Source organism: Bos indicus, chromosome 20 (genome assembly GCF_029378745.1).
Source record: "Bos indicus isolate NIAB-ARS_2022 breed Sahiwal x Tharparkar chromosome 20, NIAB-ARS_B.indTharparkar_mat_pri_1.0, whole genome shotgun sequence".
NCBI classification, from domain to species: domain Eukaryota; kingdom Metazoa; phylum Chordata; class Mammalia; order Artiodactyla; family Bovidae; genus Bos; species Bos indicus.
Window position 1 is genome coordinate 4,358,518 of NC_091779.1, and position 27,636 is coordinate 4,386,153.

The following is a 27,636-nucleotide window of genomic DNA, read 5'->3' on the forward strand; positions in this document are numbered from 1 at the left end:
TGGGCTGCACTGGTGGCTGTGCCAGCCCTTCCTGCCCTTGCCCCAGCCCCTGCACCCTTTCCTGGAGGGAGGAGAAACATCTGGACGTGGCATTCCAAAGGGCGATAACAGTGCTCGCTGCTTGGGGGGAGGAGCATAGGAAAAGGGGCAAAACCCAGAGGAAAACTGAACGCCGTGTCTCCCAGAGTTGCCCCCCATGGCTTCTGGCACAGAAGCTCTGCCCTCGTGGGGTTGCCCAGCAGAGCCCACCCGGGACCGTGAATTGAGGTCTGCCTGTTCTCCCTCTCTGCAGTGACGGCACCCAGCTCCCCGCTGAGCCCACCAGTGTCGCCCGTGTCCTCCCCGCCGGAGCTGGTGGGCAGCAAGAGCAGCGAGTGCACCGTGTGCTTCGACGGCGAGGTGGACACGGTCATCTACACATGCGGACACATGTGTCTGTGCCACGGCTGTGGCCTGCGGCTCAAGAGGCAGGCCCGGGCCTGCTGCCCCATCTGCCGGCGGCCCATCAAGGACGTCATTAAGACCTACAGGCCGTAGCCTGGCCCGCCCACGGGCCTTGACCAGAGCAAGGTCAGCTTTCTGAAGCCCACCCCCTGGGCCAGGCAACCACCATGGCCACCAGGGAGCCCAAGGGCACTGCCATCTCGTCCGCCACCCTGCAGTGGTGGGCATGGCGTGACAGTCATGGAGATGAGGCCCCCGGGGGCCTGAGTTCAAGTGAGGGTTGCTTCTGGCCTGAAAGTGCTGTGCCCCCAAAAGGCCGTCCCCCGGTGGTCTCAGCTGGGAAACTGTCCCGTGCGCAATGCCTTCTGCTGGGGTTGGTTGAGTGTGAGTGCGAGACGGGGCGGGCTGAGAATGACTGAGAGAAACCCATTGGTATTTATCCAGGGATCCTGGCTCTGGGAGGTTATTTAACACTAAGGAATGTGCAATCTGGAGCCCAGACGGCAGTGGGACAAGAAGCTGTTCACTTTCTGGGGCTATGACGTCAGCTGGTTTTGAATATACGGAACCCGCACCTAAACAGAACTCCCACGGATGGTATAGGAAAGGGACACTCAGATTTTCTAAGGCGAGGAAAAAATAGCTCATTGTTTACAGCTCCAAAGTGGCAACTCCTTGCGGGGGGCGGGGGGAAGGTGGGTGGAGAACCTAAAAGAACAATTTGCTTTTTTAGTATCTAACTCAGTCTCTCAGTCTCAGAGAGCAGTTTTGAGGAGTGCTGGGGCCAGAGCTCTGGGTGGTGTCCCCTCTAAAGCCTTGTCACCCCTCCACCCCCAGACCACCTAATAGTAAGTGCTACACCCCTTGACTCCACCCACAAATGCTTTCAGTCTGTACCACCCTCACCATCTGCAGGAAAATAAAACAGCAGGTCCCCTTTTCCTGGGGGCGGGAAAGAATCCTAGACGCCAGTGAGCCCCCTGGGGTTGGAAAGGGCCACTCCTCAGCTCTCCACATTTCCTGCTGAAATGCTAGGCCTGGCACTCGCCAACAGCTGTGAGCATCACCAAGGTGACCTGCTGCCAAGTAGAGGGAGGAAGTGCAGCTTTGCCACCATCTTTGTTCTGATTCTCAGCTCATCTTCCTCTGCTGATTGCTGAGATGTTAACTGATTATTAGGATGTTAGCTAGGAACTGAGACACTCTGAAAATGCTGACCTTGTGACTCTCCCCCTCCCCAGGGCAATTTGCTGGGCATTTTCTAGGCCCCTGGCCCTGCTTCCCCTCCCTTACCCACTCACCCCTGCCCAGGCCCGTCTCTGCAGACTCCCAGACCACGCCTGGGTTGACGAGTTGGCCAGCCTGCAGTTCCCATCTGGGCCCCAGCTCTGGGCCCCACCTTCCCTGTCTTGTGCTGTATCTTTAGGGAGGGCCCCGAGCCTCTCTGTTTCTCACTTCCCGATCTGTCTAAGAAGAAAGCTAGTACCTGCCCACTCCGGAGCTCTTGGGAGGACAGCACAACATTCTACAAAGCCCAGGACACCTTGTGAAGAACAGGTATTTTTAGTCCAGTTCCTAATCTGTTCATCTATTGAGGAGGACAAGCAAAGGAGGACGTTCAGAGTTTATGCATTCATACGACACATTTTGCTGGGTGTCTGGAGGCCCCTTCTGTAGATCAAGTCTCCTAAGGCCAGTCAGTCCATGCCCTTGTGGTGCTCCGGGTCTTGGACTATCTGCTTCTTCACCTGGTATTCTGACCTGCTCTCAGCTTCAGAAACCCTCCTCTTGCCCCTGCAGGAATCCCTGATTGGTTTTTTTTTTTTTTCCCTTGTGAACTTGGGAACTACATCCAGATTTTAATTTCACAACAGAACCTTCAGGGGAGCAACTGACACCTCACCATTTGCCAGATTAAGAGTCTGCAAACCTAGGCAGTGCTCAGCAGCCAGCTGAATTCTTTTCCCCCTCATGTTGGGTGTGGGCAAAGCCACACACAGGCCCCAGGAGAGAGAGCTCATCACCCCCCCAGGCTGGTGGTCTCCAGGCAGCAGCTCCCCTGGCTGGACTGAGGCACAGTCACAGCCCCGGAAGTCTCTGCAGCCAGCGCCTCTCTCCTGTCACCTCAGGTTCCAGCCGGGCTCAGTGCAGCCACGGCCAGGAATCCAGGGACCTGGGGCCTGGACCCAGGGCAGACCAGGACGTGTGCCTGGCGACTTGTCACCTGGGAAGGAGGGAGCTCGTGGCCTGTGTAATTCGCTCTGCAGCCGCTATTAGTAGCATCCCGATTTCCAAGAGGAATTAAAGGGGTGTTTATCTGTTCAAAACCAGACATTTCCAGTTTAGACATTTCCTCTAAACTGATTTATTCAGCACTGCAGAGAAGCTGCCCACACTGCCCTCTAGGTTCTGTCTGGAGAAGGGGCAGGAGTAAAGGGACAGGAACCATGCTCCTTTATTTGGCAGCCCTGTGTGCCCTGCACGGCGCTGCAGAGGTGCGTCCCCACGTCACCCTGCGAGGCAGGTCTTTGTACTATATTGAAGACACCACCGATTATAAAATACACCATTCTGTGTGCCACTAAGGGAAAAACACTGCCAATTTTAACTGTAAGGTGCCACAGCTATACAACTCATTTTATTCAGACATGTTATGTAGAAAAGCTGTGTTCTTTACAATCAGTGGAATCTGCTATTACCCCATTTGGCAGGTGAGAAAACTGAGGTCCACGAAGTGAAGCAGGAGGTGGCAGGACTGGGCTTCAAGCCCAGTGGTGCCTGGTGCCGAACCCCACGCTCTCCACTGCCTCTCCCCGGGTCCAGAAAGCTCAAGAAATCGCTTGAGTTTTCTTCCTTGAAGCTTACCTGGGCAGCCCCTGGAGAGAGCCGGGCACATGCCCCTGTGTGAGGGTTCCAGCCCCAGACTGACGCCTCTTTGCCACCCAAAGCCTGGGAAGACTCCTGTCCTTTCTTTCAGGCTCATCTGCCCACTGCCACCTTCTCCTGGCCTCTTCCTATTATATGTGGGCACCCATCTGGGGCAGCCCGGGGGAGAGCCTTGTCCTGTTCACCTTCCTGGGCCCTGTGACCACCACCCTCTTAAGCAGGGCCCCCTGGGGGTGGGGAGGGGAGACCAGAAGATGCCCCCTTTGTTGTGATCTGGTGCCACCAGAGAAATCTGGCTGTTTCCAAGTCAAGACAAACACCTTTGTCTAGCCCGCTCTCAGCCTGGGAGTCTTCTGGGATTTAGCTACCTGGGGCACTGCTTCCCGAAGTGTAGCAAGACTTCTTCAGCCATCTACAACTCCTGGTCAGCGTGGCCTGTGTTCTGGACACAGGGACGGGAACTGGGTCAAAAGACAAGCCTGCGGGCAGCTCGTGGCGCAGAGCAGGAGGTGGACAGATTTGTAGACGTGTATTTGGCCCGTCCAGTGCTGGGTCCTGTGATGGCACATAGTAGGTACTCATTAAAGGTTTCCTGAGTAGTCCAGAGATCCGGTTATGAGTGTTCAAGGATTTGGTAAAACATCACGTACACGTGCACACAGTCATTCAGTGAACATGTGCTGAGCATCTACTGCCTGTGGAGTACAAGGAGGACCAATCGAGGGACAGGAGCCCAGCTCTGACATCAGAGGAAGGACATCATGAGACATTTGGGGCAGAGTTCGAGGGCTCTCTTGGCCCTTCTGTTGCCTCGGGGGTCTATCTTGGTCAGTACACAACTGCTTTCCAGACCCAGAGACCCCTGCACACTTCAAAAATCCTTCTCTGCATTAGGAATGCCGGGCACCTTATAGGCAGCAAACTTCTGCTGAAATGGCCTTTGGCAGAACCATTCAGGGCCCCACCAACTAATGATTGCCCTCAGGCCTTGCCAGGGAGGGAGACGTGGGGAGAGGGCTACCTGCTTCTTTCAGGCCTTGGGACTGGTGGCTGGAGATCAATCCCCAAGTGGCCAGGGAACCCGCAGTCATTTCCAGAATAGGCGTGTACAGAGTTGGCAAATGAGAGGCAGTCTCCTTCCGCCGTTCAGTCTGGTCTCTGCCCTGGCTCTGGCAGAGAGGCTCTGGCTCAGGAACACGGGGCCTCTCTCCGTGTCTAATTGTCTCACCGTCTTTCTAACGCAATGACTTGTACAACAATCTGTCCGTGCCTTATGAAAGTGTCTGTGCACTTTTAACCCTCTTTAAGAGCAACTTTAAAAAGTGGGCCAGGGACTAGCATACATGGTGGTGTTCCAGAGATCTGTGGCGATCACTGAAGCTTCTGCCTCGTGTGTTTGATGTTGGCGTGAAGAAGTGTATGTTCCCCACTCCACCCCTCCACTACCTGTGTACAGACCTTTTAAAAAATGTGTTTCTCTTATTTTTCTGATTCGATACTGTGACCTCTCCAACACAGACTAATCTTTGGGGGTCTATAATAAAGGTTTCTAAGCCTGAGGGCAGTGGGTTGGGAAGGGTTTGCGCTGGTCCTGCGTGTTGTGCTTTTGTGTGTTGTGTGTTTCGATTTGTCTGTTTTTATTTGTTTTATATTAACATAATTTTCCTGTTTAAAAAAAAAAACAAATACAACTTTGGCTTGTTAAAAAACAAAGTCTCTTCAGGACTGTTTTTAAAAATCACAGTTACCTACATTGTCGGGAAGTGGAGGTGAGGGATACAAATCATTGCCCGCCTTGAGAAAATAATTTGCAAAATGTCTATAGAACCCTGAGCATATTCAAACCTTTTGCTTAGGAACTCCTAAGAAAATATCCTCAGGAATTAATTCTTATTGAGGATAAGCTCCATATTTAAGGATGGTCATTACAGCATTATTTATAATAATGAAAAACTAGAAACAACCCTAATGACCAACAACTAGGGTTTATAGTTGTCCCTCATCATTCTTTGCTCACAGGATTGGCTCCAGGACCACCACCACCCCACCTTGGGATAGCCACAGATGCCCAGATCACTTATATAGAATAGATTAGTATTTGCATTTGACTTATACACACCCTCTGTATACTTTAAATCATCTCTGGAGTACTTACAATACCTAACACAACGCATATGCTATTTAAATGCTGCCCGTGCAACAAATTCAAGTTCTGCTTTTTGGAAATTTCTGAAACTTTTGTTTCAAACACTTTCCATCTGAGGCTGGTTGAATTCACAGATGCAGAGCCTGCAAATACGGTGAACCAACTGTTCTTGTCAGAGATCTTGGATGCAAGTGACAGAAACCCAGCTGGCATGAAGACTGGTTCAAGACGGTGGAGTAGAAGGACATGCACTCACCTCTTCCTATGAGAGCACCAAAATCACAGCTAGCTGTTGGACAATTGACAGGAGGATGCTGGGACCCACCAAAAAAACGTACCCCTACATCCAAAGACAAAGGAAAAGCCGCAGTAAGACAGTAGGAGGGACACAATCATAATAAAATCAAATTCCACTAAGTGGGCAACCGCAAAATGGAGGACAGTTCTACCAAAGAAGTCCTTCCAGTGTGGTGAAGGTTCTGAGCCCCACAGCAGGCTTCCCAGCTTGGGGATCCAGCAAAGGTAATAGGAATCCCCAGGGAACCTGACTTTGCAGGCCAGTGGGACTTGACCATAGGACTTGCACAGACTCCAGTCTTGACACTAAGTCTTGTGCACACCAGGACCCAGGGGAAAGGAGCAGTGACCCCATAAGACACTGAGCCAGACCCACCTGCTAACGTCGGAGGCTCTCCTGTGGAGGCATGGGTTGACAGTGGCGGTGGCTCGCTGTGGGGACTGGGACACTGGCAGCAGCAGTCCCGGGAGGTGCCCCTTGGCATGAGCCCTCTTGGAGGTCACCATTAACCCTACCATAGAGCCTATAGACTCCAGGGCTGGGTTGCCTCACACCAAACAACTAACAGGGAGGGAGCAGAGCTCCACTCATCAACAGACAATTGTGTTACAGTTTAACTGAGGCCTGCCCTGTCCACCAGAGCAAGACCCAGTTCTTCCCATCGTTAGTCTCTCCCATCAAGAAGCTTACACAAGCCTCATCCACCAGAGGGCAGACAGAACGAGCAAGAAGAACCACAATCCTGTAGCTGCCAGAATGAAAACTATATCACAGAAAGTTAATCAAAATGAAAACGAAGAGGATTGTGTCCCCAGAGGAAGAGAGAAGATAAAACCCCAGAAAAACAACTAAATGAAGTGGAGATAAGCAACCTTCCAGAAAAACAATTCAGAATAATGATAGTGAAGATGATCCAGGATCTTGGAAAAAGAATGGAGAAGATGCAAGAACTAAAGAACAACCAGAGATGGATAATACACCAGAAGGAATCCAGAGCAGAAAAACTGAGGCAGAAGCATGAATAAATGACTTGGCAGACAGGACGGTGGAAATCACTGCAGCAGAACAGAATAGGGAGAAAAGAATGAAAAGAAATGAAGACAGCCTAAGAGACCTCTGGGACAACATTAAACACAAACATTTGCATTATAGAGGTCTCAGAAGAAGAGAGAAAGGACCTGAGAAAATATTTGAAGAGATGGTAGCTGAAAACTTCCCTAACGTGGGAAACGGAGAAGGCAGTGGCACCCCACTCCAGTACTCTTGCCTGAAAAATCCCAAGGACGGGGGAGCCTGGTTAGCTGCCGTCTATGGGGTCGCACAGAGTCGGACACGACTGAAGCGACTTAGCAGCAACTTGGGAAAGGAAATAGTCAACCAAGTCCTGAAAGTGCAGAGTCCCAGGCAGGATAAACTAAGGAAGAACACACTAAGACACATACTAATCAAACTAACAAAAATTAAAGACAAAAATAAAGTATCAAAAGCAACAAGGGAAAAACAACAGATAACATACAAGGGAACTCCTATAAGATTATCAGCTGATTTCTCAACAGAAACTCTAAAAGCCAGAAAGGAATGGCATGATATATTTAAAGTGATAAAAGGGAAGAACCTACAACCAAGAATACTCTACTCAGCAAAAATCTTGTTCAGATTTGACAGAAAAATCAAAATCTTTACAGATAAGCAAAAGTTAGGAGAATTCAGCACCACTAAACCAGTTTCACAACAAATGCTAAAGGAACCACTCTAGGCAGGAAATGCAAGAGAAGGAAAAAACCTACAAAAAATAAACGCAAAACAATTAGGAAAATGGTAATAGGATCATACATATCAATAATTACCTTAAATGTAAATGGATTAAGTGCATCAACCAGAAGACATAGACTGGACTGGCTGGGTGGATGAGAACGTGTTCATGTATGCACTTCCACTTACCACATCAGTCTCCTTAACCCCCCAGATTGTAATTTATATTGTTAGGTTAATCATGTTTCCATTATGGCTTGCAATTGTAGTTATCTTTTACTTTTTGTCTGACTGTTGATTGTGAAAACTGATAAACATCTTTTACTATTCTTAAAAAAAAAAAAAAGAAACCCAGCTGGAACTGGCTTTGGGGAGATTAAAAGGCTCAGGTAACTGAGACTTCCCATATCAAAACCCAAGAACTCACTTTGGGTGCCTTTTGACCTGGAATCTGAAAAGCTGCGACAGGATGTGGCCTTTCCCCTTTTACCTCTGCTCTCTTCTGTCCCCCGTTCCCAGGAAGCTCCACGAGACAGCCGACAGCAGGTCCAGGCTACACCCTGCCTTTGAGGAAATCCCCGAGTGGACCAAAGTGCATCATGTGTCCCTTCCTTAGCCAATCATGGAAGCCAGGGAGATCCAGGGCTCTAACTGGTCAGACATGCACTCACCTCCACCCCATAGCCACACCTGTTAAATTAAGAGTTGGGGGTGGGGAAAATTGGAGCAATGAAGAAGGAAAACTGGGCAGGGAGGAACAACAGATGTTTAAAGAATGTTGAATAAAACATGATACAGATACATCCCCAGGTAATAATGTGGACTGTGAAGCCGGACAGCCAGGTCCTCACCACGACATTGGGCCAGACGCTTAACCTTTTTGTGTCTCAGTTTCCTCACCTGCAAAGCAAGAATAATAAGAGTTCCTGGTTTTAGAATGAATGTGAGTATTACTGAGCTCATTCAAGTGATGTGCTAGGCACAGCATCTGGAACTCAGCAAACAGTTTATAACACAGGAACATGTTTATATTAAAATATACTGGGGAAATCAAGATATAAAACTGCACATAGAAAAACAACCCAACAAAAAATGGGGGAATATCTAAATAGACATTTCTCCAAAGAAGACATACAGATGGCCCAAAAGCACATGAAAAGATGCTCAGCATCATTAATTATTAGAGAAATGCTAATCAAAACTACAGTGAGATATCACCTCACACTGGTCAAAATGGCCATCATCAAAAGATCTCCAAACAATAAATGCTGGAGATGGTGTAGAGAAAAAGGAATCCTCCTACACTGTTGGTAGGAATGTAAATTGGTACAGCCACTATGGAGAAGAGTACGGAAGTTATGACCCTGCAATCCCAATCCTGGGCATATACCCAGAGAAAGCCATGATGCAAAAGCACGCCTGCATCCCAATTGCAGCACTATTTACAATAGCCAGGACATGGAAGCAACCTAAATGTCCGTTAACAGAGGAATGGATAAAGATGTGGTACATATATACAATGGGATATTACTCAGCCATTAGAAACAATGAAATAAGCCATTTGCAACAACATGGACAGACCTAGAGATTAACATATCGAGTGACAGTAAGTCAGACACAGAAAGACAAATACCATGTGATATTGCTCATATGTGGAATCTAAAAAAGGAGGGGGGTGCAAATGAACTTATTTACAAAACAGAAGTAGAGTCATGCATGTAGAAAACAAGCTTATGATTACCAGGGGATAAGGAGAGGAGGGTGGGATAAATTGGGAGATCGGGGCTGGCATATACACACTGTGATGTGCTGTGCTTAGTCACTCAGTCATGTCTGACTCTGCAACCCCATGGACTGTAGCCTGCCAGGCTCCTCTGTTCGTGGGGATTCTCCAGGCAAGAATACTGGAATGGGTTGCCGTGCCTTTCTCCAGCAGATCTTCCCAACCCAGGAATCGAACTGGGGTCTCCTGCATTGCAGGCAGGTTCTTTACCAGCTGAGCTACCTGGAAAGCCCCATATAAACACTACTATGTGCAGAATAGGTAACAAATAATAACCTCCCGTGTAGCACAGCGAACTCTACTCAATGCTCTGTAATGGCGTACATGGGAAAAGAATTTTTAAAAAAAGACTGGATACATGTGTATGTATAACTGACTCACTTTGCTTTATACTTGAAACTAATACAACATTGTACATCAACTACACCTCAATAAAAATTCAAAAGACAAAGCGAAAACAAACAAAAAACAAAGTTGCACCTACACTCTGATCTCATGGATGTTTTAAAAAATTAACGACCAATAGCCTCAAAATCTGACCAAGCATTGGAATGATCAAAAGAAAAGAAGCAAAATGCCCGTGGGGATGTATCTGGGTGACGGCCTTATTGGTAACTTTTTTCCCATTATGTTTTCCAACTTTTCTTTAATAACCAATTATTACTTTTAAACTTCTTATGAGGAAAAATTACCTCTCTACTCAGCAAAAACCAACAGGAACAACTGGCCCTTGCTGCAGTTCATCAGAAATTCCCAGGCTGATTGTCTGCATTTGAGATCCAAATTTAGTCAGGTTAGAGATAAGGACCTGTAAGTTTCTAGGTGAGGCCAGGCCAGGCTGACCAGTTTGGTTGGGCTTCCTCCAGGACAGGCTTTAGGGCCCAGATTTCTGGGGTGGAACTTTGCAGTGCTATCAGGCATGGGGCAAAGGGGGAAGTGAGACACTGCCCAGGCATATTCCTCCTGATTTGTTAGAACAGCCCAGCTTGGTGACATTGAATTTTAGGGGTGAAAGAGAAATGAACCAGGATTTATTAAACAGAAGAAATCATGATTTGCACACATTCTCTCAATGAACCTTCACAAACATATTTGTCTCTTTAACTGGCAGGGGGGAAACCAGACCCCCTCCAAGGTATAAGTAGTATTAGGCCCCAGGTATGCCTGCTCCCACAGAGGGTAGAGGAGACTGGCAGGCTGCAGTCCCTGAGGTCGCAAAGAGCTGGACACAACTTGGCGACAACAACAAATGCCTGCTCCAGAGTAAAGGCCAAATCTGTCAGAGGTACAGTGTGCACCCATCCCTTAGGTCTCGACGACAGAGTCTGCCCAGAACATGGGCATCTTTCTCTCCTCCTATGTCTCCTTTTCATGATATCAGCCACTTGTACTGGGCCAGGAGATATTTTCACGGATGCCATCTAATAATCAAGATTTTTTTTTTAAGGAAACTGGAGCGGGGGGAGACTATATTTATCTTGGTTCTTTGGTTATAAGAGACTGAAACCCATCTCCAGAAAAAAACCTAACCTAAGAAACAACTCACACAACTAAACAAGTCGTTCTAGCTTCAGGAGCGGCTGGATCCGGGTGTTCACATGGTGTTATTGGAAATCTGCCCCTGTCTCTCTGTTCTGCTGTCCTCTTGGCTGACATCATGCTCAGGCAGGCTCTCCCTTTGTGTTAACAAAGAAATCCTCCAGTAGCTCCTAGCTTATATCATGCCAGCTTAGTGCTCTTTCAAAAAGTTTCAGGAAAATTTTCAGGGCTGTCTGTATTTCCATTGACCACTTCGGTGAAAAGCTTAATCCCCTGAACCAATCTCTGTCACATACCCACACCTGATACAAAACTAGGTATGACATGGCCTTTTCCCTCAAGAATCAACCAATCTGGAAAGGGAAGGAAGCCCAAAACCAGACACATTCCAGACCAGTGCAGTTCTGAGGCTCCTGGATCAAATCCAATCACAAAGGCTCTGGACCATTTGGTGATAATTGCACTAAGCATCCTTCTTTTTCCTGGAAGTTCAAGCTGAACCACACACCCAGTCACATCATATTCTTGTCTAATGCTTCAGCAGACAAAGCCCACGCCCTGACCCCGAGCATCCCTGACGCAGCTGGCCTCAGAGGAATTTTGCCACAGTATATACATGGAGATTTCTCTTTTCCTCGTTCCTCGTTCCCTGGGTTCCTGCATGACAACAATCAACGATAATAGCAAATCACTTAATGACTACTTACTATGTGGTGGGGCTTCCGGTGGTGCTAGTGGTAAAGAACCTGCCCCCCAGTACAGGAGACAGCGGTTCAATCCCTGCATTGGGAAGATCCCCTGGAGAAGGAAATGGAACCCACTCCAATATTCCTGGGAAATTCCAAGGACAGAGGAGCCTGGTGGGCTACAGTCCATGAGGTCGCGAAAGAGTTGGACATGACTTAACAACTATAACACTAAAACAAATGGAGAGAAAACCAGGACTCAGAGAGCTTAAGTAACTTTTCCCCACGGTCTATGGCCTCTCAAAAACAAAAGAATTTCTTCACTTTCTTTTAGTAATGATTTCCCAGAATCTAAATTTAGTGATTTTTCAAGGGCAAGTGGGCCTGAAACCTATGCACCTGTGTTTTCATTGACCCTACAAACAGCCATTCAGGGAAGTATTATGGTCCCATTTTACAGACAAGGAAAGAGAGGCTCAGAGAGTACACTGCCCTGCCTGAATCACACAACTTCTGAGCTGTGGAGCCCAGGATAGGAATCAAGTCTGGCTCCTTCCATGGCATCACAGCTTGTCTGTGAGTAAATTATGTGTGGGGAGGGGAGGTGGGTGCAGAGGAAGAGAAGAAGGGGAAAGAGAAGAGAGAGAAGGAAAAGTGAGAGAGGAGGGGACGGAAGAGAAGCAGAGAGGAGAGAACCAGACTCAGCATCTAGAAGGGGAAGGAGAGAGAAAAGCTGTGTCAGGCTGGGCCCTTAGCTTACATAATGTCCACTAGTCCAATTCCAGGGACAGAAAATCTTTGCCTCTCCCTTCAGGCTCGTCTTCTGGCTCTTGGAAGCTGATCTTGGCTCCCACACAGAGATGTGGAAAACATGAACTTTCCAGGCATCCAGCTATGGGAACCAAGCCCCAATCTTGGCTGTTAAATGCACCCAGGAGAAGCTTCCAGAAGCCCCTGGGGCAGCTGCAACAGAGTGCTCTGAGCAGGCTGGTCCCACTTCCTCAGCCCCTGCCCCTCCTGGCTATGACCTGCCCAGGTCTAAACCTTTCTCTCTGAATTCAGAGCCTCAGACTCCCCTCTTGCCTGTCTCCCATTCTAGGGAAAGACTTCAGCCATCCTTTGAGGAGTCTGGGGGAACTACTCAGGAGTCAGCCAGACAGGCCAGAGGTCATGGCCGCACTCAGAACAACAAGCTGGGGTACTTTGGTCTCCCCAAGATGCCTCCAGGGGGGCGCCGTTCATGTGGAGTCTGTGTGGATGAGAGTGGGAGGCGCCTTCTCTGCGCCTCGCGTCACTGCCTCTAGGTGGGGCTGTAGAAGCACTCACTCCCCAGGTCCTGAACAAGCTGGTGTGAAAGCGTTAGTCGCTCAGTCCTATCTGACTCTTTGTGACCCCCATGGACTGTAGCCTGCCAGGCTCCTCTGTCCATGGAATTTCCCAGGCAAGAATACTGGAGTGGGTAGCCATTCCCTTCTCCTGGGGATCTTCCCGACCCAGGGATCAAAGCCGGGTCTCCTGCGATGCAGGCAGAGTCTTTACCGTCTGAGTCACCAGGGAAGCCCTTTGAGGGGGCTACACCCTGGCTTCTCAGTTCCCAGCAGGTGGATCCAGTGTGATGAAGTCTAGCATGGGGTGGGGGTCAGGGGATGAGAACGCAGGCTTGGGAGACAGACAGGCCTGAAGGTCCTGTCCTGCCTCTGCTGTGGGGCAAGTCACAGGCCCTCTCTGAGCCTCTGCATCCTTGAGGGAAGGGTGTCAGCCCCCGTGGATGATCAGGACGCTCTGTGTCAGGAAGTGGCTGGCACGTCGGCGGCACTCAGTGTGGTGGTCACTGTTTCTACCGGGACTGTAGGCCACCACGCCACTCCCCTCTCCCTGTCGCAGCCTGGCAGGGATCCACCTCTGCCCCCTGAAGTCCCTTGGACCTCCCTCTGGGCCTGTACTCCCTCAAGGAGTGCGCTCAGGACACCGCTGGAAGCCTCTGCAGGTGACCAGCCCAGGGCTCCCAAACAGCAGAATGTTGGTTTCAACATCTCCCTCCCGCAGCGTGGAATTTCTGGCAGTAGCCCACCTCCTACCCACAAGGAATAAAAGTGAGGGGCGATCAGGTGGCGGGGGCTCCCAGGCCTCTGAGCTGGCCCCAGCCCCTCGCCCCTGGCTTGTTTTGGCTCCCTGTCAAGAATGCTGGCCCAGGCCTGGGAGGCTGACTGACCTCAGACTCCAGAGGGAAAGTCACACTTTCGTTCAATTCCCCGGAGCAACCCTGCATTCCAGGAAGGGCGTGGGAAGGGCCAGGCCTCCCCCACTGACTGAGCTGAGCAGGGAGCTGCCCGCCCCCAGGGCCATCCTCAAATTGGCACTGGCCTGCATCCCCTTTGGCATCCCCTAAGGGGGACTTGCCCCACCGTGGAGCCATGGAGACGGGTTCCGGGGGAGGATGCCCAATGCCACCACAGGGCAGGAATGCAGGGAGGTGCCGGGGAGATGCTCTGGTGGTCCCCATCTACCCTCAGATTTGCTGCTGCCTTTGCTAGGGTCATCCCCACCTCCAGAAGAAAAGGAATCTTCTCTATAATTCTGAACAATCCAGGTCTCCCTCAAGCCTCTGTCCCCCAACAGGTGGTCCCAAGGCTGTCTGGAGCCACCTGCAGGGCCATCTCTTCCAGCCCAGCCTTGCTGTCGGCCCTACTCCCTGCTCCCAGGCTTGTTCCCAGAGGTGCCAGTGCTGGGGGAGGCTTCCCTGGGGAGGTTGCCCAAGAGCTGGGCCATGGAGGATGGACAGCAGTTGGCAAGCAGAGAGGATCAGACCGAGCAAGTGGGGTCAGCAATAGAGTGGTGTGAGCACAGAGGCTGCGGGCAGCTGTTTAAGGAGCTGTCCAAGGCGGGGCAAAGGTCCCCAGAGACATTTTCCTTCTGCTCCAACCAGCCTCTCTTCCTCCAAGAGGTTCCCACGACTCCCCTACCCGGAGGCTCCTGGACAGACTGAAGACAGGGCTCCAGGAGGGACAGACAGAAGGGTGGGCCAAGGGCCAGGGATTAGCCCTTGGAGGGTAGCCTTGTGATGCTGGGTGGGGGCGCCCTCTCCTGGGATCACCTTTCCCCATTCCCACCATTAGGCAGTGACCTGGAAGTCCCAGGCTCCAGAGAAGGGGGCTTTCTTGGCTCCTCCTTGAGAGGGAGCAGAGGTTTCTTTCTAGAAGATGGAGCACTGTTGCCCTCTAGTGGCTTTGGCACAAGGTGGCAGAAATCAAAGTCAAGGTCCACGTGCTGGGTGGGCTCTACTGCCTCCCACCGCATCACCAGCAGTGTTCGGATGTCCCCAGGTGACCCGGGAATCCAGGCTTCTGCAAATGGCAAGGTGGATCTGCGTGAGCTTACGGAGAGGCATGTTAGGGTAACGGTGTGCTGAGGTTCCATCTGAGTCGGGTCGGGCTGGAACTGAGGTGGCGGACACAGTGGCAGGGGACTCAGGCTGGGGCCAGGGCGGGGTCCTCCCCAGACCCCGCGGTGCTGGGAGGGTGGGACACGGCTCCCAGCTCTGGTCCCCACCTCGGGCCACCGGTCTGATTGGCTCTGCTTAACCCACATGCAGCCCTGTGTCAGGCACATTAAAGGAAGACAAGGAAGACAAGAAAAACCCTCGAGCCCTTATGCTAAGTGAGATAAACCAGTCAGGAAGTCTGATGTAGGTTTGTGACAAGCTATGAGCCAGTAAACGCAACCATCTTTTGGGTGGAAGTGGAGAAATCCCAGCACGAGTAGCCTGCGTCGTGGAAGCAGTGGATGGTACTGATGGCCAGGTGTGGAGTGGAAACCCACAGGTGAGGCTGGACGGGGTGCGGCCGTGACCCCCTCTGCACACGGCAGTCCTGACCCCCCAGGGCCACACCCTCCCAACTTCCGCTCAGAGCTCCTCTACCCGGCATCACAGCTCAATTCCTTCGAGTCCACCTCATTGAAGCACATTTAACAGGAGAAGAATATTGATGAGCTATTAAAAGGGGAAAATACAGATCCTATAAACAAATTGACAACATTAAAATAAACATTAAAATAAACAACAATAAAATCTCCTTCAGAAACCCTTTCCTGGCAGATCCCACCCCTTACTCCCACACCACCGGGTTGGGTTGATCTGCGGTAATTTGCTTACTTCTCCATCACCTTCAGTAAACCCTTCCAGAAAAAAAGCTGGAAGAAGTATGCCAAAATGTGAACAGCGATTAACTTGATGGAGAGATGATGGTGGTGCCCTGAGTGGTTTGATTTTCTTTTGCTTCTCTGCATGTAAAAAAAAAAGTTCTATCAGGAATATACATCACCATTAGAACAAGAAAACTACTATTACAGTTATTTAAGGCAAGAAAGGCCTACGAAGAGAACTGGCAGGAGGAGAGAGCGGGCAAAGTGCGGCCCTGTGAGCAGGCTGATGCATCTATACACACAGGCCCTGTCCACACCAGCCTCACCGTCAGAGGGCAGGGGCAGACACGGAGGCAGACGGTGCAAGAGCGGCCCGCGCCACAGCTGGGGTAAGCCCAGGAGAATGTGGGCGCGCTCATCACGGCTGAGACGGTAGGCGAGGCTTCCAGGAGGAGGGAACTCTTGAGGAGCATCTTGAAGGGGGACAGGTGGTTTCCAGGTACAGAAGAGGGAGGGTTTCCAGGCAGAAGAAACGTCCGTGCAGAGGCCCCGAGGCAGCTTCCTTCCAGCCTTGGTGGCTCATCGGGCCAGTAACAAACAAACAAAACCAGGGCTCCCCGGTGGTCTACTGGTTAGGATTTGGTGCTTTCACTGCTGTGCCCCAGGTTCAGTTCCTGGTCAGAGACTCCCGCAAGCCATGTGGTATGGCCAAAAAACAAACAACACCATCAAAAATTTATCACATAGGAACCAGTTAGGAGAGGGTGATATACTCCACTTTTGAGGATAGCTTTTGGAATAGTCCCTTTTATTTTCCCTTCACTTTTGTTTTCTACTTCACATAGAACAGCAAACACTTAAGCTCTAATTCACTTGTTAAGCCTCTCCCCAGAGTTGTGGTTTCCTTGTTAAATTGCAAATTGCCCAGCTAATGCTAAGAAGGTAAGTTCAATTAAATCAGAAGCAGGAGTCTCCTTCTCCAGGGCTGTGTATCATTCCCTACTTGTCTGCCAGGGAAGACGTGGTGCCCTGGGTTGGGGGTGAGAGGTGGACGACTCATCGGCACCTGTTACCCTCAGTTTCTCCGATGACAGGATAGATACATGAGAGCCCCCAAAGAACCTAGAAGACCTCCTATTGCATGATTTGGTTAGAGTGAGGTTGTGAGACCCCAGATGCCTCGAAAAGCCCACCCACGTCCTCTGGAGAGAGCAGTGACAACTGTCGAGTCCTGGCTACCCCCTTCTTCATGGATGAAGGACAGAGGATGTGTGGGGTCCACCTCCCCTTGTTCCTCCACCCCCACCAGCTTCCACTTTGCTACACACTAGCCAGAGCACACTGCCTTACAAATGCAGAGGGCTCCTACTTGTTAAATGTTACCTGAGTCTCCCTGAGCCCCGCACTTCCCTCCCGTACCTGGGGTCTCTCTCTCCTCCCTCCCACAGGGCAGGGAGCAGCCAGGGTGCAAGGAAGCAGTGCACACAGATGGCCTAGGACTCTTCTGCTGCCATAAGGGCAGCTGGAGTTGAGAATCAGCTCTGTGTCCCACGCCTACTCCCCAGCAACATCTTGGCATGGCACAAACCCCTGGAGCCTGGCCATGACCCTGCGGGAAGAGAGAGAACCCCAGCGGAATGGGGTCTCGAAATAAAAATGAAGTTCATGCATGCCTGGGTTAATGCAGTGAGAGTCATTCCCATTGTCCACATGCTTCTCGGTCTGTCTGGAATGTTCCCCCACCCACATACCAAGTGCAGATACTCACACAAACACACACACACACACTCTCTCACACCCATACACACACACAAACACACACACACTCTTTCTGTCTCACACACACACACATACACTCTGTCTCTCTCTCACACACACACACACGGTTTGCCTGGATCACGCCTACTCACCTGCTCTCCATTCAAACCTCACAGTTTCCATCTGCTCTCCTTCAGAAACCCTTTCCAGGCAGATCCCACCCCTTACTCCCACACCACCGGATTGGGTTGATCTGCGGTAATTTGCTTACTTCTCCATCACCTTCAGTAAACCCTTAGCTTCTCAAGGGCAGGGGAAATATCTAGTTCATTTCTTTAAGCATTTAATTTGTGTATTTTTGACTGCACTGACTCTCCATGGCTGCGGGTGGGCTCTCTCTAGCTGTGCGAGCGGGGGTAACTCTTTTCCCAGTTGTGGCAAGCAGGCTTCTCACTGCAGCGGCTTCTCTCGCGGCAGAGCACGGGCTCCAGGCGCACAGGCTCAGTAGTTGTGGCTCACGGGTTTAGCTGCTCCCTGGTACGTGGGATCCTCCCAGACCAGGGATAGAACCTGTGTCCCCTGAGTTGGCAGGTGTATTCTTAACCACTGGACCACCAGGGAAGCCCCTCTAGTTCATCTTTTCCCCAGGATGCTCAGAACAGCGCCCAGCTCCTGATAGACGCCCCACAGACGCTTCTTCACTCTAACAAAAGACTGCTTGGCGGGAGAGGAAGGCCGGCCTGGGGGAGGTCAGGCCATGCCTGGGGCACCGTGGCTCCTCTGGGAATGCTTTCTGAAACTTTCTTGCCTCCTACCCGCTCAATGGGTCCCACTTTTCCCCTGCCTCCTTTCTGGGAAGATTCTCCACAGAAAGGCAGAGTCAGGTAAGCACCAGAGGCATGCAGGGAGGACGGTGGAATTTGGGAGACAGGGCGGGAGCACTATGGATGGGAGAGGAAGGCAGGAAGTTAGTCCTTTTGATGGTGCCTGGGAGATACAAGTGGAGGAATCACACTGCGTTGACACTGCTTTTTCTGTTTATTGGACTCTGGTCTTGATCTCACAGCAGTTTTCTCAGGCTGGGCCAGGTGGGCCACAGCTCTGTAGGCAAGACATCCTTGAGGAACCACCGCAGAGAGCTCTCGCCCCTTCCCTCACTCTCCTCCCAAATCAGCAGAAGAGAAGGAAGATTCTCTTTCCTGGTCTGCACAGCCCTTCATGTTTTAGGTCTGCGTTAGCTTTCCATTCAATCAAGTTTTCTTGCTGTTGCTCAGTCGCTCAGTCGTGTCTGACTCTTTTCGACCCCATGGACTGCAGCACACCAGGCTTCCCTGTCCTTCACCATCTCCTGGAGCTTGCTCAGATTCACGTCCACTGAGTCGGTGATGCCGTGCAACCATCTCACCCCCTGTCGCCCCCTTCTCCTGCCCTCAGTCTTTCCCAGCTTTCTTGAGCCCCCATATATCCCAGCTGCGGAAGGCCCTTTACTTTCTCAGGCTCTGCATCTGCAGAATGCTGCCTCTGATGCACTTCCCTTGGTCCTCGACGTGGGCAGCTCTGACCCTATTTCCCTGGCCAGGCTTCTTTCCGTTTATGTTGGAAACAGCCTCAGCCTTCCCCAGGGGAGCCACCCACCTGACCCCACCCTACCCCACCCTACCCCACCCCATCTGCGTGGATCCAGCTGGCTGATCTCCATGCTGCGGCTGAGAGCCGTGCACACGGCCTGGCCCACGAGTGCCTTCCACCTCCTCTAACCTCGCCCCACAAGATTCACTGTCCACACAGCAGTTGGAGGGATTTTTCTTAAAACATAAACCAGATTATATAATTCCTCTGCTTAAAATCCTTCAAGAGTCTCCTAGAAAGCCCAAAGCCCCTTAGAGGCGGCCTACAAGGCTTTGCCAAGTCAAAGTTTCAGCCTGAACATCATTTACTCTGAATACCCCTCATGACCACGCTATGTGGATTTTTGTGTATTTCCATAGCATTTATCACGTTTCGTCCGTTCACTGTCTCTCCCTCACCCTATTGAAGGTGAGGGAAGCAGAGATACTCTGTCTCATTCACTTTGTTCCCCTGGCACCTGGCTCATGGTAGGTGTTCAGTCAGTCTGGGAAGAGGGCTCTTGACAGTGACCTGATCTGAGGAAGAGCCAGGCAGACAGAGGTGAGGGGCTCCCTCAGGGGTCCAGGGGAGGCAGGTGGTCTGCACTCAGGGGACTTGGGGCCAGCAGACACAAATGGACAGGGGGAGGGTGTGTTTTAGGGGCAGAGATAACAGAATGTGCTGATAGATTGGGGAAATCTATCAGGATAGATAGAAGGAGGGAATCAAGAATGATTCCTAAGTTTCCAACTGGAACAGTTGTATTGATGGTGGTGCTGGTAAATGTGGGCTGAGAGGGCAAGTTTTAGCAGGGAGCCTACGCTTTATGTTTGAGATGTATACATTATGAGCTGTCTGTGACACATTCAAGAGGAGGTGTGGCCCAGGCAGATGGATGTATGAATCCAGCCAGAGCTGGGGCAACAGTCTAGATTTGAAATATAAACAGAAGGTGCTTAAAATCATGAGATTGTATGGGCTCAGCTGGAGAGAAAGAGGGAGCTCAGCACCACACTTGGGGATCCCCAAGATCTGAGAGCAGCAGCCAGTGGAGAACCAGGCTGGTGTGGTGTCCTGAGCTGAGCGGAACTTCTCAAGGAGAAACATGAACTGCCACAATGCTACTAGAAGTTTCTGATGGTGAGAACAGGGAAGGGTGGGGATGGGCCTAAGGAACTCGGGAAGAACGATTTCTATGGAATGGTGGACACAGACGTCTGATGACAGTGTCGTGGAAAGTGACCGGGGAAGGGAAGATGAAACCATGCAACCAATCTTTCTGCAAGTTTGGTCGTAAAGGTGAGTAGAGAAATGGAGTAGCTGGGCACGTACGGTGTCTGAACTGTTGACTGTGGGATGGATTGATTTGTTTTAATCATAGGAGAGATTGGCAGTTGAGAGTTTTTTGTGACCCAGGACTAGTCTGTGCACTGCCAAATGTTAATGTCCTTGGCTCCTCCCAGTACGGACCAGTAGAGCCCCTCAAGGTGACAACAAAAACCACCCCTTTCATTTCCAAAAGCCCCCTCGTGTGTAATTGTCACACCAAAACACAGCCAGGAGCCAGTGCTGTAGCACAGAGGTAGGCAACTTGGATCCATGAAGGGCCAGATAGTAGAATTTTTCAGCATTACAGGCCATCAGGTCTCTGTCACAACTTTTAAACTCGGCTGCTCTAGTGCAGGAGCAGCCATTGATGTACCGAACAGATAGGTCTGACTATGCCAATAAAACCTTATTTGCAAGTGCAGTTAGCAGACCAAGCTTGGCCCTGGAGCTGGGGTTTGTGGATCCCTGCCCTGGCATGGCTGCATGCTGGTGGGGACCAGTTAAAGAAGGCATCTGTGGTGCTGATGAAAGAAAAAGCCAAGTAAGTCTCCTGAAAAAGATGGAGGGGATTTAGAACCCAAAAGGTGTGGTTGGGATGGTGGGGAGAACTTTTGCTGCTGTGGGTCAGATGCAAGGGGGTGGGAGGTGTGATGGGGGCAGTGTGAGGTCTGCCCCAAGAGACACCTGTTACTCTGCGAAACGAGCTGAGGTCACCAGCTGAGCGTGTGGGAGATGTCAGGGCTTTGAGGAAAGAGACCCAGGAAAACTGCGCTTTTGGGATGGAGACGGAAACTTCTACAGAACCACGGTGGTGTAGCAGGGAAGGACCTCCTGACTGCTTGGATCATAAAGCTGAACTGAAAGTGGCCTCAGTGAGCTGGGCATTGGGACCGATCCACTGCTCAGGGATGGGTCTGCAGAAGCCAAGTGTTGGGTTCATCAGGGTCAGGGTTTTGCCAGGCAAGCAAGCTGGAGAGGAGGGGGGCGTTTCTAAGTGAGTTAATGATGGGCCCTGAAATCTAAGCTGGGGGAGGAGGAAGGAGCAATGGGGAGGGTGAAAGTGAGAACTGACAGGGGTTCTTGGGTGCGTAAGCTGGTGTCCGGGAGCTGGGCATTTGGACCTGAGGGATCAATGGAGCCGCGGTTTCTGAAACCAGAGTCCAGGGCTGCAGTGGGGTAGGTGGCTGAGGTGCAGGGATGGGAAGTTCACCGGACTTGGAGGGGTGAGCATGCAGAGCCTGGGGTCTGGAAGGGTCACCCACTCCCATGAGCATCAGAGTCCCTTCAAGTGACCTCAGTCATTGTGAATTAGGGGCGTCCAGGGGACTGGCGAAGGCAACCCTGAGGCAGGAGAGGATGACAGGGTCAGGTGGCAGAGTCTCCATGGAGGAGGAGGAGTCAGGAGTATATGAATCCACCCCCGGGCTCCTGGGCAGCACTGGCGTGCGGTGGAAACATGTTCCACCTGAGGTGCTAGAGGGTACCTCGTCCCGGCAGGCAGGAGGGAAGGGACAGCTCAGAGCAGCTGCCAGCCAGCTGGGTGCAGAGGCAGGCTCCCGGACCTCAGAGAGAACAGGAGATGGGGCAGGGTGCGGGGAGTGCGTGAGCTTACGTGTCTGCTTGTGTCAGTGAATGTGAGTGAGTGATCGTGGGTGGTAAGCATGCATGTGAATGTGTCGAGGGTGGATGGTGTTGGGTGTGAGTGTGTGTGTGAGCACAGATGCTTGTGTGAGCATCAGGGGGTGAATGTGTGTGAATGAATGTTCATGGATGAGGGTGTATATGTGAGCATGGCTGTATATTTGTGTGGGGGGAGGGGTGTGGAGTCTGGATGAATGTGAAAGTGAACACGTATGGGTGTGAGAGGGTGAGTGTGGATGTATTCAGTGTGAGTGTGTGTGGGGGGGTGCAGTGAAAGTGTGTGTGTGTGTGTGAATGTGTGGGTGGTGAGTGTGGGGTGAAGGTGCGTGTATGGGAAGGCCTGTGAGTGTGGATGTGTGTAGGTGTGTGTAAACGGGAGAGAGGGTTGGTTTGCTTACTGTATGGGGTGGGGAGGAAGGGAGGAGGCGGGACGGGGAAGAGGGCAGATGGACAGGGTCGGGTCAGCTGAGGGGCTGAACAGGGCGGGACAGGGCTGAGGGAAGGTCTGGGATGGCTGAGGTGGGAGGGGTCCTCCTGAGGGTCTGGGTTGGAGGGGATGTCTCACCCTGCTCAACTCCTATGACCCCAATGAGCGGTGGTTTCTACGGCAACTGCTCCTCAGGCTCCCATGCCCTGTGTTCGCATTGTCAAAATCACTACTGAATGTCTTTATCATCAAGTCTTTCTCTTGATTCCATTGATTAGATGACTTATTCATCACTCCCTGTAAATGAGCATTTTGATTTTATGCAATTTTTCCATTATTAACAGCACTGTCATGTAGGTCCTTGAAGCCTTTCACTCATCTCACAACCGCTTCCACAGGATAAGTTCCTTGAAGAGGAATTGTTCGGTCAAAAAGTATGTAAAGATCTAAGTCATTGGATCTGTGCTGCCAAAATGCTTTCTGAAAAGACTGAAACAGTTTACAACTTCAGCAGCCCTATGGGAATATACACTTCCTCGTAACCTCAGTAACTCTGAGTATTTTTCATCTTTGATTAATTAGATCTTTAAATATATGGCATTTCACTACTGTTGCAATATGCTGTTATTTCTTTATTGGCAAGCACACACATTTTATTATTTGAGTATGGGCACTCTTATCATGAATTGCTTTTCCTTATCCTTTGGGGATTTTTTGGCAAAGTGTTATTGGTTAGGTAAGAATGCTAGTAAAATAACAGTCCTTTGCTGGTTGTATATGTTGAAAACGCTTCTCCTTGATTATTTGACTTTGAATTAAAAACCTTTTTGGTGGTTTTTAATAGAAGAAAAAATCTAATTGATGTAGTCAAAGCTATCAATCTTTTCCTTTATGTTTTTTGCCTTTGGTATGAAGCTTTAGCTTTCCAACTCAAAAATTATGTAAATATCACCTAGTACATTATCTTCTAGTACATTTATACTGTAAGGCAATGGCACCCCACTCCAGTACTCTTGCCTGGAAAATCACATGGACGGAGGAGCCTGGTGGGCTGCAGTCCATGGGGTCACGAAGAGTTGGACACGACTGAGTGACTTCGCTTTCACTTTTCACTTTCACGCATTGTAGAAGGAAATGGCAACCCACTCCAGTGTTCTTACCTGGAGAATCCCAGGGACGGGGGAGCCTGGTGGGCTGCCGTCTATGGTGTCACACAGAGTCAGACACGACTGACGCAACTTAGCAACAACAACATTTAGATAATTGAATCATCTAGAATTTATTTTGCTTTAACTGTTGAAGTACAAATCTGACTTTACCTTTCTTCTCTTTTCTTCTTTGTTTTTGGATGCATTGGGTCTTAGTTGCAGCATGAGGGATCTTGCGGTATAGCATGTGGCTTCTCAAGTTGGGGCACGTGGGCTCAGTAGCTGTGGCGCACAGGCGTTGCTTCCCCATGGCATGTGGGATCCTAGTTCCCTGACCAGGGATTGAACCTGTGTCCCCTGCATTGGAAGGCAGATTCTTAACCACTGGACCACCAGGGAAATCCGTAACTTTGCCCTTCAGAGTGATTTTTCACATCCCCCCTACTTCTTTGCTGCCTTCAATCACTTGTCCAATAACCGTTTGCCGAGCAGCTGCTATGTGCCGGCTTCATTCTTGCCTATGCACAGTAGTTGTCTTGGAAACTTCCTGGGAGCTCCTATAAGACAGAATCTTCATTTACTGATTGTGTTTTCCCTTAATGTCTTCTTTAAAGGCCCTCCCTCCAAATTCAGTCACATTCATATTGAATACCTGGGGTTAGTGGAAGCAATTTTCAGAGAAATAGTAGCTGAAACTTTACAGGCATTATGAAAGACCTCAAGCCAAAGTTTCAAGAAATGCCAAGAACCTCCAAGCAAAACAAATACAAACTCAATGAGGCAAGTCACAGAAAAATGACTGAAAATCAAAGAGGGCCTCTTATAAGTAACGAGAGGGAAGAAAGATATGTTTGTGTCAAAAGAGTATTCAGTTGACAGCTAACTTCTCAAGAGTCATGATAGAAATAGAAGACAATGAAATGTCTTAAGAGAGGTGAACTGTTTTTAAAAAGCTGCAGCTTGGGATTTGACACGCTATGGTTATTACCTTCCAAAATGAAGACAACACTTTGGAGAGGAGACCAAACTACTAATTTTCACCAGTAGACCCCCAGTAAAGGATTTCCCCCCTTTTTTGGCCATGCTTTGCAGCATGCAGGATCTTAGTTACCTGACCAAGGATTGAACCCATGCCCCCTGCAGTGGAAACACAGAGTTTTAACCACTGGGCAGCCAGGCAAGTGAAGGAATTATTAAAGGAATTTCTTCAGGCAGAAAGAAGATAAGTTCAGACAGAAGTATCAGAGGAAGAAAAAAACACATGGAAAAGGTAATTATAGGCTTTATGTAAATAAAGATAGGTTATATACAACAAGAATGATGTTTCATGGAATTTTTAATATATGTAGAGTTAAGATATCTCTGACAACAATAGCATACAAAGCATGACAGAAAATGCAGTTACAGAGCTCCAAAGTCTTTGCATTGTCCAAGGTGGCAAAAACACTAATTAATATTAGACTTGATTAAGTATGATACATATTGCAATCATTATGATAATCACCAAAAACATAGTAATAAAATATTACTAAGAGATTATCAGACACACAATGGAGTAATAAGAAGTATTTAATTCAGGGGACTTCCCTGGTGGTCCAGTGGTTAAGATTATCCTCTTCCGATGCAGGGGGTACAGGTTCGATCCTTGGTTGGTGAACTGAGATCCAACATGCTACACCCTGCATCAGCCCCCTCCCCAAAAATATTTAATTCAAGAGAAGATTATTATGCCCTCCAAAAATAATATGTTGAGTCTAACTCTCAGTGGCTCAGAGTTTGACTTTGTTTGAAAACAGTCTTTGCTGATGCAATTAGTAGGTAAGACAGACTGGAGTAGAATGGGCCCTTAATCCAATAAGACTGGTGTCTTTATAAGAAGATGACCACGTAGCAAACCAGTCAGTCCTAAAGGAAATCAACCCTTAAAATTCATTGGAAGGACTGCTGTTGAAGCTGAAGCTCCAATGCTTGGGCCACCTGATGCAAAGAACCAAGAAACTGGAAAAGACCTTGATGCTGGAAATGATTGAAAGCAAAAGACGAAGGGAGCAGCAGAGGATGAGATGGTTAGATAGCATCACCAGCCAGTTCACTGGACAGGAATCTGAGCAAACCCCAGGAGGTGGGAAGGACAGAGGAGCCGGGCGTGCTGCAGTCCACGGGGTCACAAAGAGTCAGACACAGCTTAGCGGCTGCACAACAACAACATAAAGACACGGAGACCCAGAAAAACACCAGATGAGTACGAAGGCAGACTGGAAGGACGTTTACAAGTCAAGCGGTGCGAAGCCTTGCTGGCCATTACCGGAAGCTAGGAGAGAGGCATGGGGGAGGGGGCCTCCTTTAGCACCTCCTGCAGGAAACAATGATGCTGTTGACACCCTGCTTTTTCAGAAGGCTTCCTGAACTCTGAGAGAATAGATCTCTATTGTTTTAAGCCATTCAGTCTGTGGCACTTAGTCATGGCTGCCCTAGAAAACAAAGGCAAAACAAACAAAAAGAAGAAACATAGAATAGGTGGAAAAAATGAAAGCCACACACTACTGCGGCAGACATAAACTCAGCTCAAGTTATACAATCAACACAAAGAATATTAGATAGGAAAAAAAATTTTTTTCAACAATTTAAATGTAAGGCTAAGATGAGACTTCCCAGGCAGTCCAGTGGTTAAGACTTTGCCTTCCAATGCAGGGGGTGCCAGTTTGATCTCTGGTTGAGGAGCTGAGAGCCCACGTGCTTTGCAGCCAAAAAATCAAAACATAAAAAAAAAGAGAGGCAATACCATAAGAAATTCAGTAAAGGCTTTAAAATGGTCCCCATCAAAAAAAAAAAACACTAACTAAAAAAAAAAAGTAAGGTTAAGAAATGTGGAAAATAAAAATATGGAAAGAGAAGCATCGTGCAAACAAGAGTCAGAAGTGTAGATGTACTAATATCCCCCAAAAGTAGACCTTAACACAAAGATTACGAGAGAGAGAGTGGTTTCATAATGATTAAAGGTTCAGTCTATTAGGAAGCTTAATAGTTCCAGGCCTTCACGTTCTTAATGACGTGATACATAAGGTAAAAGTTGACAGAACTGAGAGAAATGTCAAATCCAGGGACACAGGGAGGAGGAGGAACAGCCAAGGCGATGGACCGGCCCGGTGGCCAGCAGACGGCGAGGCTCCAGGTGAGCAGGAAGACGCTAGGGTGTGAAGCTCTCCACGAAGTTTCAGAGAAGGGGTGGGATGGAAGGTTGGTCCAGGACGCTGATGCCAAGGACGTAGACGAGCAAAGGGACAGGGGGAGGCGGCTGAACACCGAGACCTCAAACAAGCCAGGCGTTTTGCAAGGAAGTAGAAGGCCTTGAAGAGGCTCGAGGAAACAAGGAAGACATCCACTCCGCTGACTTACCCCAGGATCCGTGAGATTTACAAAATCAAACCACTCCCATTGGACTTCCCTGTTGGCCCAGGGTTAAGACGCTGCCTGCCAATGCAGGGGACAGGCCTTCAATCCCTGGTCCAGGAAGATTCCACCTGCTCTGGACAACTAAGCCTGAAACTCCTGAGCTCATGTGCTTAGAACCCAAGCTCCACAACAAGAGACGGCCCCGCGGTGAGCAGCCTGAGCTCCACAACGAGGGTGTAGCCCCCGCTCGCTGCAACTAGAGAAAGCCCACGCACAACAACAGAGACCAGTGTAGCCAAAAATAAATTAAAAAAACAAACACTCCCATTTGAGAGACCTCAGGGAAGAGGCCTCTGCGGGGAAAGGGGTTGGGGGCTGGAAGGATGAAAAGCATGTAGAGTTGCCAGGGGTGTCAGCTGAGCAGGGCACACAGAGGAAGGGCCTGGAACCGGAGGGCCAGGGGAGGAAGCAAACGTTACTGGGATGACCATGTGATGGCAGGGGCGTCAGGGGAGCAGCATCTAAAAGAAACAGGGGGAAAGCCCATAGTGGACTGAGGCCAAGCGGTACCATGGAGGGAGGAGCGCTTGAGTCCAGCAGACAGATACAACTTTCCGGGCCAGGGGCTGACAGATCCAGAGACTCTAGCCCCAGG

The 27,636-nt window shown here is 49.8% G+C and overlaps 1 protein-coding gene across 2 annotated transcripts in view; it reads left to right on the plus strand.

The window, feature by feature from the left end:
* The window catches only part of NEURL1B (neuralized E3 ubiquitin protein ligase 1B), a 44,510-nt gene extending 39,849 nt beyond the window's left edge, over positions 1–4,661 (plus strand). For both annotated transcript variants that reach the window (XM_019982934.2, XM_019982935.2), the window contains one exon: positions 293–4,661. In XM_019982934.2, the coding sequence (XP_019838493.2) occupies positions 293–537 (245 nt within the window). In that variant the 3' untranslated portion in view covers positions 538–4,661. The remainder of the gene's footprint in view (positions 1–292) is intronic.
* The last annotated feature ends 22,975 nt before the right edge of the window (positions 4,662–27,636 follow it).